Source organism: Gadus macrocephalus, chromosome 13 (assembly GCF_031168955.1).
Source record: "Gadus macrocephalus chromosome 13, ASM3116895v1".
Classification (NCBI taxonomy): domain Eukaryota; kingdom Metazoa; phylum Chordata; class Actinopteri; order Gadiformes; family Gadidae; genus Gadus; species Gadus macrocephalus.
In genome coordinates, this window is record NC_082394.1 from 18,350,348 (window position 1) to 18,368,259 (window position 17,912).

General features: G+C 46.0%; 1 protein-coding gene across 1 annotated transcript in view; it reads right to left on the minus strand.

Annotated features, from left to right (window-relative positions):
- Positions 1-5,342: 5,342 nt before the first annotated feature.
- Positions 5,343-17,912, minus strand: part of LOC132471012 (contactin-3-like) — a 47,535-nt gene continuing 34,965 nt past the window's right edge. The window contains 10 exon segments of the mRNA XM_060069974.1: positions 5,343-7,223; positions 7,868-8,033; positions 8,471-8,583; positions 10,096-10,282; positions 12,624-12,733; positions 14,662-14,908; positions 15,888-15,907; positions 15,910-15,957; positions 16,791-16,820; positions 16,823-17,010. Of these exon segments, the coding sequence (XP_059925957.1) occupies positions 7,132-7,223; positions 7,868-8,033; positions 8,471-8,583; positions 10,096-10,282; positions 12,624-12,733; positions 14,662-14,908; positions 15,888-15,907; positions 15,910-15,957; positions 16,791-16,820; positions 16,823-17,010 (1,201 nt within the window). The 3' untranslated portion in view covers positions 5,343-7,131.

Here is a 17,912-nt window from a genome sequence, read left to right on the forward strand (position 1 = left end):
TCGTTAGTTGTGTTGCTATTTTTTACGATGCAAAATGAAACAAAACATAATTATATCATAATTATGTCACACTGTAGGCCTACTGCCAAGTGGAAAAGTGATATGAGAAGGGACTCACATTCTGTTGTTTGTACTCACCGCACAATGCGCATGGCGATATTTATTCCGTATCCGATGAGAAATGTCATGTGAAACACCAGCATATTTTATTGATATTCAAGATAATGTATAGGCTTAGGTACTGTACACATAGTGAGACAGACAACAGGAAGCATTTTCAAAGAGAAAATGTGAAGGAATCCACTCCAAAAGGACAGAGGGAGACTGTGGCTGGGCTTGGCTGTTGCTTGTTATTTTTAATCACACCAAAAAAGTTCAAAGAAGCGAGACAATTCTTTTTTCCTTTCAGAATTGTTAAACATTGTTTAGCCAAAATAAAAGCACAGACATACTCAGAAATGTTTTGAGGCTACAGTGTTTCTGTTTATTCTGAGGCAATGCAAAAAATATGCATGTGTGGACAAAGTTACACGTTTAACACTCTTACTTCGTCTTTTCACTAGCCAAGCTTTAGATGATGGAACATTTTTAACTTGGCTGGTTGTGTCGAAACCGCCATAATGGTGCTTTCAGCACCACCAGCAAGTAAAAACAATCTTCCCGCTTCGCCTCCCTTCAACGTCCCACACAACAAAGATGAAACATCGTGTTCTCGTAAGTTGTGCCATCTTCCTACAAATGGTATCGAATTCCCCATATTACCAGTCCAAATATACCACAATTCGTATTGATTTGGGGGTGGTGCATTGGCCTTTTAGGAAATAAGTGTGTGTGGGTTGACACGGTGTGACAGGAAGCATGTTTATGTGCACTTTATGTGCACTTCTTCCTTTTTGGACTGTATGCAAACAAATAAATAAATAAATGTTTGTGTACTGAACCAAAAACAAATGTGTGCGACCCCACGTACCTGCAAGTTTTAATTTGAATAGCGAATAATAAATGGTGCGCCTCCATTGGATATTTCTTTGTTTGCCGTTCTAACTCGGGACTTTAATGACATTCTTTTTTTCAGCCATCTAGTAAAATAATGAGCAAATGGATGCCGGATCACTCCTGGGTCCCGAGACTTGATTATGTTAACTCAATTAGAAGATAAGGCCCAATGCATAATGTATCTCCGTAGGCTAATCGTTCAAAAGGCAGCAGATACTTATCGTGTTTGGGCCTACACAGTTCTCTGCCTTCAAACAGGACCTTTGAACAATGTAGCATGTAGCTTAAATGGAGGATGTCGCTGCCCATTTGTTTGGCATTGCTAAATGTGCCATTACTTTATTTTACAGGGGGGCGATTGTTATTTACTCTGAAACATTGTCTGGTGGTTTCGATGAAAACGTTTGTTCATGCTAGATAATAGTTACAGGGTCATTTAATGGCCTAAGATTTAACCACATTGTTTTCTGAAGGAGACAGAAACTCAATATTCAGATAAGGCATTCCCCTCAAACGATGACTGAGATACCACTCTCTCACTTAATTTATCGAGGAGGTTGGGGTGTTACAGACCGCGGTCGGATACAGCACGCTCTCACCCCGGCTCTCCCCCGGCTCTCCCCCTCCTCACCCAGGGTGATGTATGGCTGTGGTCTCTAAACGCTTCCTATTTCATCGCGCTGCGGCCACACAGGGCAGATACCTCCTCATTAATTTAGTCCAGTGATTCATTTTCAATGCGCCCGCCCTTTGTACCGTCCCGTGTCGTCCGTTCCGAAGGAGCCCTGCTAATTAGTGAACTCTGATGGAAGATCCATACCATCCGGGGGGGGGGGGGAGACGAGGGGTATGGGGGGGGGGGGGATGGGACGGAGGGAGCACTTTCACTGATGAGATTGAAGATCCATCTACGCTGCGGAACGAGCCGTTGAATTGTTTATCGCAAACCCGCCCCCCACCACTGTTTGTTCGCCTTGCTTAAAATGAATGACGTTTTGAAAACATGTAGCAGTGACTAAGACCAGTCCTGTGCTATTTGGCTGATATGACGACGATTCGATGTGACCTTATCACGAATGTGTCATATGTGTTAGGCCATAGTCAGGGTAGCAGGTTGGATCTTCCATACTCACTATCTGAAGCGCATTGAGTGCCTTAAAAAATGCTCCATTATAGTTTCAGTGGGATTATTATTAATATCGTCTCATCTAAAATGCCACGTATGTTCCATTGGGATGATAGGTAAATAGCGTCTTTGGCTACTTCCCTGATTTACACAGCACAACCTATTTAATTCAAGATCATGTACTGTAAAAGCTGTATCCCAGATCATGGTTGCATCGGAGCACATCTTCTATCCAAGGATTAACACCCCCAAGGAGTTTTAAAGCCTTCATGATACTACTAGTAATATACTATATATATATATATATATATATATATACTACATTTAATAGTGCACAAGCACGGGGCCGGTCGGTGTTACCTGGATTCCAGGAGAGCCCTTCACCACAGATCGATATGGAGCCTTTATGTGGGCTGAGGACAGCGCGGGCAGGGCACTGTGGGGAGAGGGCCAGGGACCTCTGTAAATCCCTGAATGGGCTGATTATGTACCGAAAGTTGCTCGACAAACTGCTACGGTAGGGAGTAATCCCGCCAGGATTTAATTGAGTCAAACGGCTTATCACCGATGTGTGAAATGTTGGAGAGCAACTTCCCCGAAGCCTTATTGGACAACATCGCTGGAAGTCCACCGCCTAACAGCGGCATCGGCCTCTGCTCTGTTCCTCTCTTATTAGGCATCACTCTGATGTCGCTGCTTAAAGCCAGGGCAGGCAATTTAAGAAACCAGCTGGAGTAAGCAAGATTTTCAATGTAACTAAAGAAAAAAAAAAATCCTAACCGCCTCCCATAAGGACTCCCTCCAAAGACACTCCCCCAAAAACACATGAGCAGTTAGCTAGCTTTAGCAGTCGGTTTGCCTAGCCTTGTGGAAGACTCTGGTCATGGGTACTGGATGGACGGGCAGAGTACGCATGCGTAGCCGGGTAGGTAGGTAGACTGACATAGCCCGTCCGATCTTTTCTGATGAAATGTCTGGAAAGGCTCATTAAACGTCTGACGGATAGAGATAACAGATTCTACTCTTTTATGGTCGAAGCGTTTGATTTATTGATTGCTCTTGGGATGCTAAGAGAATGTTAACAAATAGGAGAAAAAGGCTTCTACCAAAAATGACCTACCTTAGCTTTAAGAGTAAACAAGGTTACAGTGAGTAATTAATAGCAACGGCTTCTGTATAACAGAGGAGCCGAGATATAAAATGAAACAGTGAAGCCAGAGAAACAGTGCATAGAATCATACATTTATAAACATATAAGTGGGTGTATGTTTGTGGGCAAATTTGTACCAGAGACTTTTTCAGGAATAAGCACTTTTTATTAAGTTATAGTTTTAGAAAAAGAAACAAATAAACACAAATCCACAAAACAATAATCAACATGCACATTTTAGTATACAAGACAGATCGGTTACTTTTCAATATGAAAATGTAATTCTACAGGTCAGTATCTCATAGAGATCAGTGTTTAACACACTGGTATAAAGGTCAGCAAACACACCATACAAAGGCAATGGGGGCTGTCCAGCTGGCCGAGTCTAAAAATATATATATGCAAGCTATTTACACTGCGCCACATCACCCTCTGATAGCAACAATGCACGGTTTTGCCCCTTTTCCAAAACAAAGCGATAGAAGAGATATTTTCTCGTAGCAGATTCCCCTCGCCGACTTTCAATCACTTCCTCTAGATTGTACTAAGTGGTGTTCACCGGGACATGTCAGAAAATGACACTTGACTTAAACCCCCGCAGTATTCACAATAAAAAGGCTTTAAAGGGAATCATAACAGAAAAATCTAATAATAACAAATATAAGTCTAATCCCTTGTCATTTAAGAACTGGCAGCAATGTTATTTTGTTTGGACATTATTCTAGGTTTTATATCACCCCGGCCATCAATAGACACAGCCAAATATCTTTTCTTTCCTCCATTTTCTACCCCTTGGAGGTTTGAAACTGAAAATGAGTACAGTGTTGGATAGATTCAGCGTATCTGCAAAGAAAAGCTGTAAGCACTAAGAAATAATGGTATCCACAACTAGATATGTTTGTTGTTCAGAATTGAAAAAGCAATACAAACAAATGTTAATCACTACACTTTTCAGGATGATATTCCAATCTATCTACAAACACATTAAACCAAGTTGCCGGCTCCAGTGAAAGAAAGAAACAGGAAAATAAACCAAAATAGCTTCTCCGAGGCTTTTCAACGAGCGAGAAGAAGGTAAAAAGAGAGCCGGCAAAAGAAATCAAATGAAATTATCTGAACAAAAACATCAAGACGTCTCCCCAGATCTATTGAACGAGTCGCTGGATGGTGTGTGTGTGTGTTTGTGTGTGTGTGGCGGGGGGGGGGGGGGGTGGGTTTCAAGACATGTCAAGCATGTCTGACTGTATAAGCGGACAAAAGAAGCGTAGCAGGCGCCGCGGCCCATCAGTCAATCACGCGGCGGCGGTTGCAGTGACAGCCGTGATGATGAGGCGCCCAGCAATCAATACGCCGTCGGGCAGGCCGACAACAGACCCATCACCTGGCGCCGGGCTTCGCGGGAGCGGCGAGGACAGCCTGATGATGTCGGCGGTTAGGTTAAGCTTCGTCTCTATTTTTTTTTTATATTTATTTGTCACCCTTTTTTTTTTTACGACACCCCCAGGGTCCGGAGCGCACACCTGTTCCGGGTGACGAGGGCTGACGACACCCAGTCACCTTGCATCACTTCCTCGCTCGCCGTGCCTCGACATTGGGGAACCGAGTTCGGCATTTGTACAGATGGTGCGGAACGACACCGTCACCATAAAGAAAGACACACAAAGAAGGGAGGAGGAGGAGGAGGACGCGTCTGAACGTTGCGCACCGCAGGGCGGCTAGGGGCCGGGCACGCTAGCAAAAAGGCACAGTTACGTGGAGCAGCGCAGCAGGACCTACGCCCCCATCCCCCCCCGTCCCCTCCCCTCCCCACCCTGTCCGACCTGACTACCCTCCACCCCCCCGCCCCCAGCCGCCCCTCTGTCCCCCCCTCCGGCTGAGCTCCAAAGGGCTTGTGAGCATCGCTAGGGCCCTTACTGCCACACCCCTTAGCTCATAACCAGACATTTATCCAAATTAAACAACGATTGAACCTAATGTATCATAAAGCAGTGGGTATTCTATCCGTGTGGTCAGGCAGCATCAAATGAACATCCCTTTAAAGCATTTCCAACTATTCTGGCAGCTTGGAGGTCATTACTTATTCAGACGCCTTAAATAAGACGTGCCATAAATGATGCCTCCGGAGCGCCAAGCATCTCCTCCAACGGAGGAGTCGGGAATCCCACCTTAATTTCAGGCGCTTTGATTTCTCTCGAAAAAGCCTTCACACAACCCTTCTTGTGTGAGCTGCTTGGGTAAACGTGTCCCGATGGAAATTTAATCAGCGAGCACCGCGCCGCATTATTAGACTGTAAGGTCTGCCTCCAGGATCATACCCCTCGCTGCCTTCCTTTCTAAGTGACAACCACCGACAACACGTACGAAACATGCACCTCTCCCTTCAAAACCACCCGGGAAGAAAAGAAAAAACACTCTAACAACCCCCCCAAAAGCTTCTAGTAAAAGGCACTAGTAATCTGTTATATCCATTATGCACTGGGCCAACTGGTCAACTGAAGTGCGTCTGTGTGTGTGTGCGTGTTTGTGTGTTTGCGTGTGTGTGTGTTACAATGTGATATATGTATCTAGTCCACTAGTCTGGCCCAAATCAGGGGAAAGGGGTTTACAATACATATGGGACTATGTATGACATGAGCTGCACCACGTTGCCTCCTCCAGGCCTCCCTCTCTCTCTCTCTCTCTCTCTCTCTCTCTCTCTTCTGGATGCAGGAGGCTGATGGGTATTTATTATTTAGAGGCAGTGGGGATAAGGAGGATACGCCAGGACCCATCAGTAGTGAGCAGGTGGGAGAGGGTCTGTAGCCTGGGGGCCCGTAGAGGACAAACACTGTTTAAATACACAGGATAGAAGTGAGAGGCACAGTTGATCAATTTGCTCTGGACGCCCTGCGTGGTCCCTTAGACAAAGCCAGCTTGAAAAAAAAAAGAAATTGATTTTTTTTTCCTCTAGCAGCACTTGAGGGGAGGGGGGGAACAGAAAGGTGTTAATATTTAAATTGAACGGCGGAATAAAGGGGATGAGATAACGGATATTTAGGTAATGGTATTTAGCCACGATCTGAATCGGAATTGGCTTCCGACCTCTAGGAAAGACGATCTGCTCATATCTTATAGTGGCCAGCCGGGGCTTATTTTGTTCACTTTACTGTTTGAATGACTTCCTAGAGCACTTCAGCTGTAAGAAAAAAATACAAATCGGTCTAAACATATAGTGTGGAAAAAAAAATCTCCGGGAACTCTAGAATACAAATGATGACCTAAAACAAGACTTGTATCACCTACTTTGGTATGTATGTACACAATTGATTTAAGGCATTAGTATATGGTCAAAGATTCTCATCAAACATCGCTCATTTCAACACAATAACTTTGAAGGGAAATTATATTTGTGGGCCCAAAAACATAATGAGAACAAAATGGTGACTTAGAAAAAAACACAAATACCATGCACACGAATCGCCATTTCTTACCGAAGTCTTATCTGCAAAAGAATGTAAACAAAAGTTAAAGGGCGCCCTTCTTAATTCCATCCTGTTCATGTCAACTCCATCTCCAGCTCTGCTCCAGACAACTCCCACTCCGCTCCACTCCTGTCAACTCCAGTCAAGTCCGGTTAACTCCATTCAACTCCATTCCAGTTCAGTCCAGTTTTCCCTGCATCCATCCATCCGTCAACTCCGGAATGGTGCCGCGGGAGGCTGCACCTGCTGCTGAAGCCAGTGGTGGGTGACGGGGGGCAGTTGAGCTTCATTGGAGGGAAGGAAGGAGGAAGATAGGAGGAAGAGGGATGGGGGGAGGAAGGGAGGGATGGGGGAGGGAGAGGAGGCTCCGGGGGATGTCCAAGCTCTGTGATTGGCTCTCACCAGGAGGTGCTAAGCAGGGTGCTGATAAGGACGGCCGAGGAGTACAGCGGGAGCAGGCCAGGAGCTCCCGAGCCTCTCGCACCCATGCCTGGGAAAGGACGCAAAACAACACAACAGGCAGACATTCAAGAGCTCTTCCCAGAAACTGAACACGATTGCACATTTTCCACGACTAGTGGAACAATTGCATCTCGCAGAGAAAGACATTGTATATAGGGAGGGAGTAGTGTTAACACCTCCTTTGTTAAGGGCTTCTATTCCCACTGGTTCCAACCCGGCTAACAAAGTGTGCACTCATGGCATTGGAAGACGCTTTGGGATGAAGGCGTCCACTAAATGGCTTGCATTATATTATTGAATGTAAAGATTCCAAGAGATGATGAGTGAGTTTCATCCCTGTATCATTATGTTTTTGGTTTTCCACAGCTACAGTGAGATGTCGACAGTGCTGTTGAAGTTGATCAATGTGAAGATCTCTGACTTAAAAGTAACATCAAAACCATCTCAGGGCTGACACAGAAGGTGGAATCATGATCAATCAGCGAGGAATAATAAGCCAGAGATGGCAGAGATGAATGACAGCAACTGCGCTATTTCCAGCCTATTACACTGGATTTGAAAGGAGTGAAGCGTTGCATATTGTTTGGTCCCAGGAGTATCATTATTATCAAAGGGTTCAGATCAGACCGCGGCTGGGGTGGGGTCGAGACGGAAGCAAGACGGGAATCTCACTTGATTTATGCACATGGATGGGTTCGCTGCCCACCCCTTCTCCCCCCTGGGTCAAAGCCTTGATCTGGACCAGGTAGTTGTCGCTGGCCGGCAGGTTGAGCTCCAGGTTGTTCTTGTCGGTCCGGACCATGTCGATGTCGCTGTAGCCCTGTCTCTTCAGCAGCACCTGGGAGAGACACACACACACACACACACACACACACACACACACACACACACACACACACACACACACACACACACACACACACACACACACACACACACACACACACACGTCAAACAAACATGCATCGTTTGCGCGGCCTTTGAATTCACTATTTGCATCATTTAGCAGCTTCACCGCGAGGCGTCTCTTGATTTAGCAGACGCTTTAATCCAGCGACTCCCAGGGTTCCTTTCTTTCTACACGTTATTAAGGATCATGTAGGGGTTCTTGCTCAACGCTGCCCACAGGCAATTTGAGATATGAACTAAGAACCTGTCTGCTGGCTGGGAATCAAACTCCCTAACCGCCAGACGTTGTTGAACCTGTTTCATTATTCTTCCAAAGCAAGATGGGAGTCTTGTCAGTATCGATGCAATCTCCATCTCGGGTCGTACCATATATCCAGTGACGGGGGATTCTGTTTCCGTAGCGACCACAGGGTCCCAGTGCAGCGTGAGCAGAGATCCGGTCATGCTCCATTCCACATTGACTGGTGGCTGACCCGGAGCTACAAGACAGACGGAGACAATGCCCACAGACAGAAACATTACACAGACAGGAACATCACAGAGACAGCTACATTACAGAGGGGGAGACGATGGGAGATATTTTCAGGTGCAGGTCATCCCAACTTTTTGACTCTAAAACTTTTTTATTGGAATCTAATATTTATGGCTATGGTGCGTCCACTAGTTATTATGTCATTTTAGTTTCTACAGGGATTCATATTGCTGTATCATATTTTTCAGAATATTGGAGGATTTTAACACTAGACCACCAGACGCTGCATCAGTGTGATACCATATTTACATTTTCTGCTGGTGGGTTGGAGCAGGTTTAAATTGTTTTTCTGATAGCACCAAAAAATACTAAAAACTTGTTTCCATTTTGACATCGGAACACTCAGTTCAGACTAGATTATTCAGGATGGGAAACTTCTTCTTATTTGTTATTGTCCAGAGCAGCAGTCAACCATACACCCTCATGGGGGTACACTTTGATCCGGGTTTCCTAAACAACGTTCTGGTCTTGAAGGCTCTTTCTGACAACCCTTTTCCCAACATGCACTGCAACCCTGAACTGACCTAGACATTACCTGGAGGAGCTGTATGTGAACGCAAATGTTCGATTCCGTTCGCCCGGACAATAAACTGATTTTACCCTGCCAGCTCCCTTGTATAAAGTCTGAGTCTCGTCCGCCATCTTTAATGTGCTGTAAATAAAACACTTTCTGACACATGTCCTGCTCCCTCCAGTGTTGTTTTTGGCAGGCATTTTAGATTTAGTTTTAGTCTTAGTCTTTTTGACGAAATGCTTCTTAGTTTTAGTCCCATTTTAGTCATTTCTATCTTTGAAAGTTTTAGTCTAGTTTTAGTCTGACGAAAACTCAAAAGGTTTTAGTCTAGTTTTAGTCCGACGAAAACTCGTCGGACTGTCGCACTCGTCGCACACGGCACACTCGTGTGTGCCGTGTGCGTGCAGGCGCAGCTGCGCGCGAGCGAGGCTTTTAGTGTGTGATGGGGGCGTGACTGTTAGGACAAGCAGCTGGCTCCATTTCTCCATTTCTTTTCCGCATATTATAGTTGGCGGGAAAAAAGCATGTTTTGAAACTTTGTTCGTCCACTCACTAACAATTTAGTCTCGTCTAGTTCTCGTCTGACGAAAATGTCTACATTTTTCGTCACATTTTAGTCTTTATATGGCTTTGGTGACGTTCGTCTTAGTCTCATTTTCGTCATGGAAAAAAGGGGTCTGACGACGTCATTTTCGTTTTCGTCTTGCCTGACGAAAACAACACTGGCTCCCTCTACCTAGGAGTCAACCATTGCCTCAACCGAGCCAAACCACGAGTATTACCATTATGGGAGAAAAATGCAACACTGTGCAATCTCCTGTTGTGGTTAGGGTAAGGGTTAGGGCGAAAGAGCAACTCAGGACAAAGTTCAGAGCTGATTCTCTGGACATTTTGCAGAATCCGTTTGTGTAACCAGCCCGGAATCCTCTGTGCCCACGGACTCACGCGGCTTCTTGGTGGTGATGTTGATGGCGACCGACTGCGGGCCGGAGCCGGCTGTGTTGAAGGCGGCGACGGCCAGGTAGTACGGTGTGTGGCCGGTGAGCCCCGTCACGTTGACCAGCGTGTAGTTACCGGAAATCCTGACCTTCCCAACCGTGTCGGGTTTGGTGTCGTCTTCCCAGTACACCACCTGATGCACACGTAGGCACACGTACGCACACACACACACACACACACACACACACACACACACACACACACACACACACACACACACACACACACACACACACACACACACACACACGCCGGTTAGATTCCAGTGGTCCACCAGTGTTGGATCACTAGCCCTTGAGTGACAGCGGTCTTTATCGGGGCTATTAAAATGCATCGCTCAGTTTGAAATGCTGTTTGTATTACAGAAGATGGCAGTGGAACTGGTGGTTGGGGGGGGAGAGGAGATGAATAATACATTTTTGTTCACCACATGGCCTCAACTTGCTCATGCACATCCTCATAAGTGCTTGGTGTTGGTTGGAACATTATCATTGGCTGGGCAATGACAACCACAGATTCAGTATCAACAATTATCGAGTTTGTAGCAATGCGCAACAGAATCCTGCCGCGATATTTCTTTGGCTTCATAAGGTAGCCGTACTAAATTATTCCATGTCAGCATGGCACGTAACATTATCAGGATCTGTTCCACCAAATTAAATGCTCTAATTGCTTTCCTTTGGGGGTCTTCGGGGGTCCGGCAGTCAAATTAAAATTTCAGGTGTGGGGATATTTGATGAGGCAAATAAAGTGATCTAATGCTAGCTCTGGGTCAAATTCAATATTCATGTTCCCGGGCATTAAGTGAAAAAAGCACGAGTCAACTGAATAAATAAATTAAATGAAACGTAAAGTCAGCCCTGGGGACTCTCTCTGCATTATTTTATAACACACTCAATGAATGTGGCCAATAAAGCATTTTCCAATTTGCCATCAATTAAACAGAGAACTGAGTGCGTAATGATTCAGTTTACAGTAACGCAATCCATTTTGCAATCTCGGTTGCTCACAATATCTTGAAGCTGAGCTGTAAACACATCCACACTCGACCGAAGAAGAGACATCTCTGATTCACCCTTTCCCCCTGGCCCAACCAGTCTGTTTTACAGTCCGGGTGTGGCGCGGACGTACATTGAGAGCCTCTGATTGAGATTCAGTGGGTCGAGGGGAGCTTGATTCAGAGAAATGAGGCCACATTCTATCAGGACAATGTGTCCAGCACTATGGCAACCGGTCCGAGCGGCCCTTTGTGTCAAGGGCCAGAGGTGACAGATATTGAAAGAGCACCAGGAGAGAGGGGGAAGCAGGGCTCTGCTTTGCATGCTTAACAGCGATGATGGATCCAGCTCCCCTCTTCCTTCAGGGATGCTGCCGGCGCACCACAAGTGGCCAGGCACAGGTTGGAGCGTTATTACTCAGACAATAACGCCTTGTGCGCGGTCATTTGTAGTCACGCTGCGTTTAGTTTGTTAAATGGAAGGCGTCTCAGATCTGGAAGTTGGACTAAGTCTGAATTGTGAGACTGTATGAAAGGTGTGAAGTTGATATCATCAGTGCTAACAACGGGGGAGCCAGCCTTAATGAGACATGAGCTCCCCTGAAAACATGATTTGTTAAATTTTGGGGGGGTCTCTAAAATATTGGCAAAATGCTTTTTTTTTCCCATGCATTTCCTTTTTTTTTGGTATTGTCATAATCATGGATCATGTGTAAAATTTGGCAATTTTTTATGTATGAGGGTGATTCATCACTATTTCACTTTAATAAAGATACCGGCCTGCATGCAATTCTTGTCTTCAACATTGAAGCGTGGGGGCGCTATGTCTTAAACGTCACTTTAAATCAGACATCGGAGACAAAAAAAGACCCGCTCTGGGCCATTTGCGCTGGAGCCGCTGGACACGCTCAATTTCAGATTTATAAAGAAATCGAAGACGAATGAGTCTGAGGAGCAGCAAGAGGCAAGTTCTTCGGCAGATGCTAGCTGTGATATGTGCTTATATGTGCTGACATAAGGCAAGTAGGCATACAGGCTTGTAATAATGGATGTGTGTTTTGAGTAAGTCCCCCCCCCCCCCCCATAAGGGAGCCCCCCCGAAAGCCGCGGTATAGTTCGCACACTGGATATCATCATATAGTCGTTTACCCGACCCACTAATTAAACAAATGTATAGTAGCCATGTTTTCCTGATTCCTATGAAGACCCAGGTGTCCTTGGAGTCGTTAAACTCGTTTGCACAGCATTTTCGGAAGGAACTCTTAATTTAGATTGCACGCTTTGAGTGTCCTCAGCCGCAATCTCAGTCGCTTAGGATGAAAGCGTCTGCTAAATGGCTGAACGTAAATGGAATTCTGATGAGAAAATATAGTGATTGCACGTATGATGTTGAGACATCAGCAGAGCAGAACAGCAGGGATACAGAGAAAGATTCAACATTTTGAATATGTTATCCATGCAGCGATTCCCAACGTACCTCATATCCCAGCACCCGTTCAGGAATGGCAGGCAGAGGTTCCCAGAACACTTCAATCTGAGCTGCAGACACACTGCGGGCTCTCAACCTCTTAGGAGACACACTGGGCACTGGAGAACAAAGTGAAACAAAGTGACACTGGTGAAAACCACACACTCACTCACTCACACACACACACACACACACACAATCATAGACAGAGGCACACACGCATGCACACGCACAAAGAAGCACCCACACACACATACACACAAGCCCCCACACACAGACACACACACACACACACACACACACACACACACACACACACACACACACACGCATACACACACACACACACACACACACACACACACACACACACACACACACACACACACACACACACACACACACACACACACACACACACACACACACGCAAAGGCAGACACACACACATGGGAACACACAGATACACAAGTATAAACGATGGAAGCAAATCACGGGCTATACTGTTTTGAATTTAGAAAGCGATAGAATTTTTGTACATGGAAATGTTAACACCATTGAATTCATAATTTATTAATATATTATACTGTACTTTGAAATCAAGGTTATCTTACTTTATTCCCATTTGAATTTCACTCAATTTTGAATACGACATTTCAAGTTGTACCATTCAATAACACATAACATTTTCAATGTTAAGTTGCAGCAAAATTTAAGTGGCAAATATACTTATAACGGTATTCAGCACTCATATCCTAAATTCAAGCCATAAAAAAATCTAACTGCAGTAGCCGGGCATTCCAAGGACAGGCCTAAGCAATCGAGATTGCATGTAAATGAACTGACTGCTGTCATTATATTGTGTTCTGTGGTTTTGAACCCCTGAAAACCCCTATGCTTATTGAGTTTGAATTCACATTTCGGACACAAACCGGAGGTCTTAGCGGAGCCCATCGTTCTCCCTGTTGGCCATCGTTGGATTTAATTCTCGAGCAGTTTTTTTTGATCGCATGACAGAATGCGCTTTAATAGGCCAGCAGTCGTTTTGATTACATTCATTCGTTTAGGCCCTTCCTGAAAATGCCCTGCTTCTTCTTGAATTATTATGGCTTGAAGTTTTTGGTCCGTATTTTGAACACTTGAATAAGAGTAATGAATATCATCTCAAAAATATCTGTATCTTTAATTTTTCTATCTCAATTAGTAAATATGGAAAACACTAATCCTGTTGTTGAAATGGTACAACTTAAAATGTACATGTTTGACTTTCAAATAAATCGATTGAAAATGAATAAATTCAGATTACCTTGTTTTCAGAGTACATATTTCAATGTTAAGAATTAAGATGTTATAAATGTTATTAATGATACACAAATTCAATGGCTTTTGAAGTTCAAATCATAATGACAGTAATTTGCTTCTATAATACACAAACATATACACACAAAACCATGTATGCACACATGCACACATACACGCACACCCACATTTACACACGTTTACACACGTTCACACAGCAGTGAGTAGAAGACACAGAATAGATCCATAGTTTCCCTAAAACGCTATTTCCCCACACTCTCCTTTAATGGAATCTGTGACTGACATAAGGGAAGACTATCTGCCCGGCAAATTCAATTAACGGGATACCTCCCTGACAGCTCCGTGTGGTAAGTGTCTGCTAGGATTTCCTGTAATCTACCACCGCAATAACTAATATCAAGATGACATTTCAAGCTGGAGATGGGGGGGGGGGGAGAGAGAGAGAGAAGGAGAGAGAGTGAGAGAGAGAGAGAAACAGAGAGAGAGAGAGAGAGAGAGAGAGAGAGAGAGAGAGAGAGAGAGAATAATCCTACTCCACCACCCCACACCACAGTGTTATGAGTGACTCATAATATTAATATTCAAGGTCATGCTTGTGGAGGAGGAGAGACCAGGAGGAAGCTGGAGGAGGAGGAGGAGGAGGAGGAGGAAGCGGGGGCAGGAGGGAGGAGAAGGAGAGGAGGGAAGGGAAGGAGGTCAGGCGAGTCGGGTGACATCTCAGTCCTACCTTCCTCTGCCGAGAACACGGTGGCCACGGAGCTGAAGGGCCCGGGGCCCTTGTCGTTGAAGGCCGCCACCTTGACGTCGAACGGGGCGAACGGTGGCATGAGGAGGGAGTCGTTGCGGAAGGCGTGGCGCGACGCGCCCGGCGTCGACACGGCGGCCCGCGTCCATGGCGTGCCGGCGGCCCCCGCGGGCCGGAAGGCCACGATGTAGCCGAAGCCCTCTCCGTTCTGCAGCTCCTCGGGGACGGGCTGGGAGCGAAACACACAACTATAGTGATATTAAAACGCATACGGTCCAAGACACAGGCACCCCCGCCTCGCTCTCCTGCCGCTCGCCACCTCCCACCAACCGATACCGTAGGGTAATTAATGCACTGAAACCTAAGCGTTTCATAGGGCAGGTGTGGCCCCCCCCCCCCCACACACACACGTGGGGGGGGGGGGGGACTGATGACTCAAGCCTCGTTGATCGTACTCAAACCAATCCGCTGCCAGTCGGTGGCTGCTTGTTCACTAATTGCAGTATTTCTGTATATTTCACACAGAGAAGTACTCCCCCCCCCCCATCCAACCACACACATCAGTCAGCTCAACACGGCTGAGGGGTTGGGGCTAAAATCTGTGCGATGATGAGACGGGACGGCACTGTTCCCTCGGAAACCAGAATGGCCCTGTCACTTATCCTACTGCGTTGCCGCATGTTGACAGCGTCATGTGGTTGAAGGGTTGCAGGTGTTTTTCCGCCGTCTCCCCTCACAATACTATTCCATTGAAACAGAGAACTAGCCGCAAATCATGAGAGGGTGAGGGCAGGAGAGCTTTGATCTAATATGGGGAGGGGGGGCGGTTCGTTGGGTTGTGGAGTGGTCATAAAAGCCCTCCATTCAATTCTGTACAATTATGCAAAACGATTACTAGAGAGAGAGTGAGAGAGAGACAGAGAGAGAGAGAGACTGAGAAAGACAGAGAGAGAGAGAGAGAGAGAGAGAGAGAGAGAGAGAGAGAGAGAGAGAGAGAGAGAGAGACAGAGAGAGAGGGAGAGAGAGAGAGAGAGAGCGAGAGAGAGCGAGAGAGAGAGAGCGAGAGAGAGAGAGAGAGAGACAGAGAGAGAGCAGAGAGAGCGAGAGAGAGCGAGAGAGAGAGAGAGAGAGCGAGAGAGAGAGAGCGAGAGAGAGAGAGAGAGAGAGAGAGAGAGAGAGAGACAGGGAGAACAGGACAGATGACTTACCTCCCATGTGATCACTAATCAGACTTTGTGCCGCCTCCCCCTCCGACATCAGTGGGCGCCGCATCGGGCACTGGGGGGAGAGAGAGAGAGCCCCAGAGGGGGACAATTAGACTAGCATTTACAAACACGGCCCCTTGGTGACAAGAGGGAAACAGTACCCCCCCCCCCACCGCTCCTGAACTGTGTCGAGTCCCTTCCCCTCGTAATCGGCAAAAAAAACAATCTGCGTACACTAACAACGACAGGACTCCGTTACCTGGCTTGCCAAGTCGCAATTTCGGAGACGTCCCTGACAAAAGGCCTCATGCGTTGTGACGGGCAGCGGCGCGCCGGCGCTGCAGGAGCACTCGTGCGCACGTCTGCACGTGCGTCTGTGCAGCGGGGCTAAGTAAATGGCGCATCGCATTCAGTCTGTCAAATCAGCAAATGCTGCAAGCAGCTTTTAATGTCAGCCGTTGCTAGTGTCCTTGAGTGCTTGTCTGGTGTGTGCTGGTGTGGGCCGTGCGCTGTGTGTATGTATAAGTGGTGGGTTGCCTGGTTTTGAGTGTTTGCACCACTATTTTTTGTCCATACACAAGTGTGTGTTTGAGTGTTTGTGGATGTCCATTTATTGATGTATCTCTTGGCCCACTTGTGTGTCTGTGTGTGTGTGTGTGTGTGTGTATTTATATCTGATGTTCAGAGTGTGCTCATGCTTTCTCGTGAGAGGAGGGGCAGGGAGAGAGAGAGAGAGGGAGAGAGAGAGAGCTCGAAGGCGAGAGCAAGAGAGAGAGAGAGAGAGAGAGAGAGAGAGAGAGTGATAGAGAGAGAGGGAGAGCAAGAGCGAGTGAGAGTGAGAGAGAGTGAGAGAGTGATAGAGAGAGAGAGAGATAGCGTGAGAGAGAGAGAGAGTGAGAGACATACTGGCATCCTCTGTCCGGGTCTTGATGGACGGGGGGCTGGTTCTCCTACGCCCACGCTGTTGCGAGCCACCACCCTGAACTGGTACTCCACCCAGGCGTTGAGTCCCACCACCGTGGCCGTCAACAGGTTCCCGTTGACCACCTCCGGCACTGCCGAGTGGAATGGACACACAGGCAAGGAAATCAGGACCTGACCCAATACACCGGTCCACTTACTTTGGCTGTAGTTGTGTTCGCCTCACAAATCTGACTTCAGATCATAATTTAAAGTCTGAAAGCAGACAGGCGCCATACTGGGTTAACTGGCGTTTCAATTCCTTTTCTCTTCATGTTTGTTTTGACACATGGAGTTGCTGCAGTTGCTGATCGGTAACCCGATACTTGGCTAAAACACTTGCAACACTTGCACTAGTCAACTTTGACTTTGAACTTAGATGAGCAAAAACATCCTGTCCGGACTCCAACGTTCTAAGAGAAATGGTCTATAACGGCTTCAAATGAACACTGTGTTGTCTAGCCACTGTCAAAATACATCGGCACTCGTGCAAATTAGTTCTCTTTGGTAGAATAACTCTGTAACAAAACAGTATGCAAGGCGTAACTCGGCACCTTTTGAGCTCGCTTCTGGGGAGTTGAGCATCTCATTAGAGGAGACCATTTAAAACGAGTCCAACAAAAAATGCATTGAGACAAAATGACACCGCATTTGGATGATTCACTGCCAAGCTCCTGGCATAGTCAAAGGTATTTTGAGTCTGTGTGTTCCTGTTTACGGATCCAAAGCTCATTTTCATCAGACGGTATGCATTTACAATCTAGCAGACGTTAGATTCAAAGGACTTACCAAGTGAGGATGAGAACAATTGAAGCACACAATGGAAATTGGAGTAGCGACGATAAAGGGTGTTAAAAAAACACCTGTGTTACATGAATATAATTACTAGTTACTTTAGTTTTTTCTGAATAAATGACTAAATCTTTTATTTATTGGAATCCTATAATCATTCTCATCTCATATTCAAACCGCTTATCGGGAGTATAATCTTTCTACTATCTAATAATTAGATCATGAAAACATCCATACTCATTTGGATTTGATCATATAATTGATGGTGCAGAATAA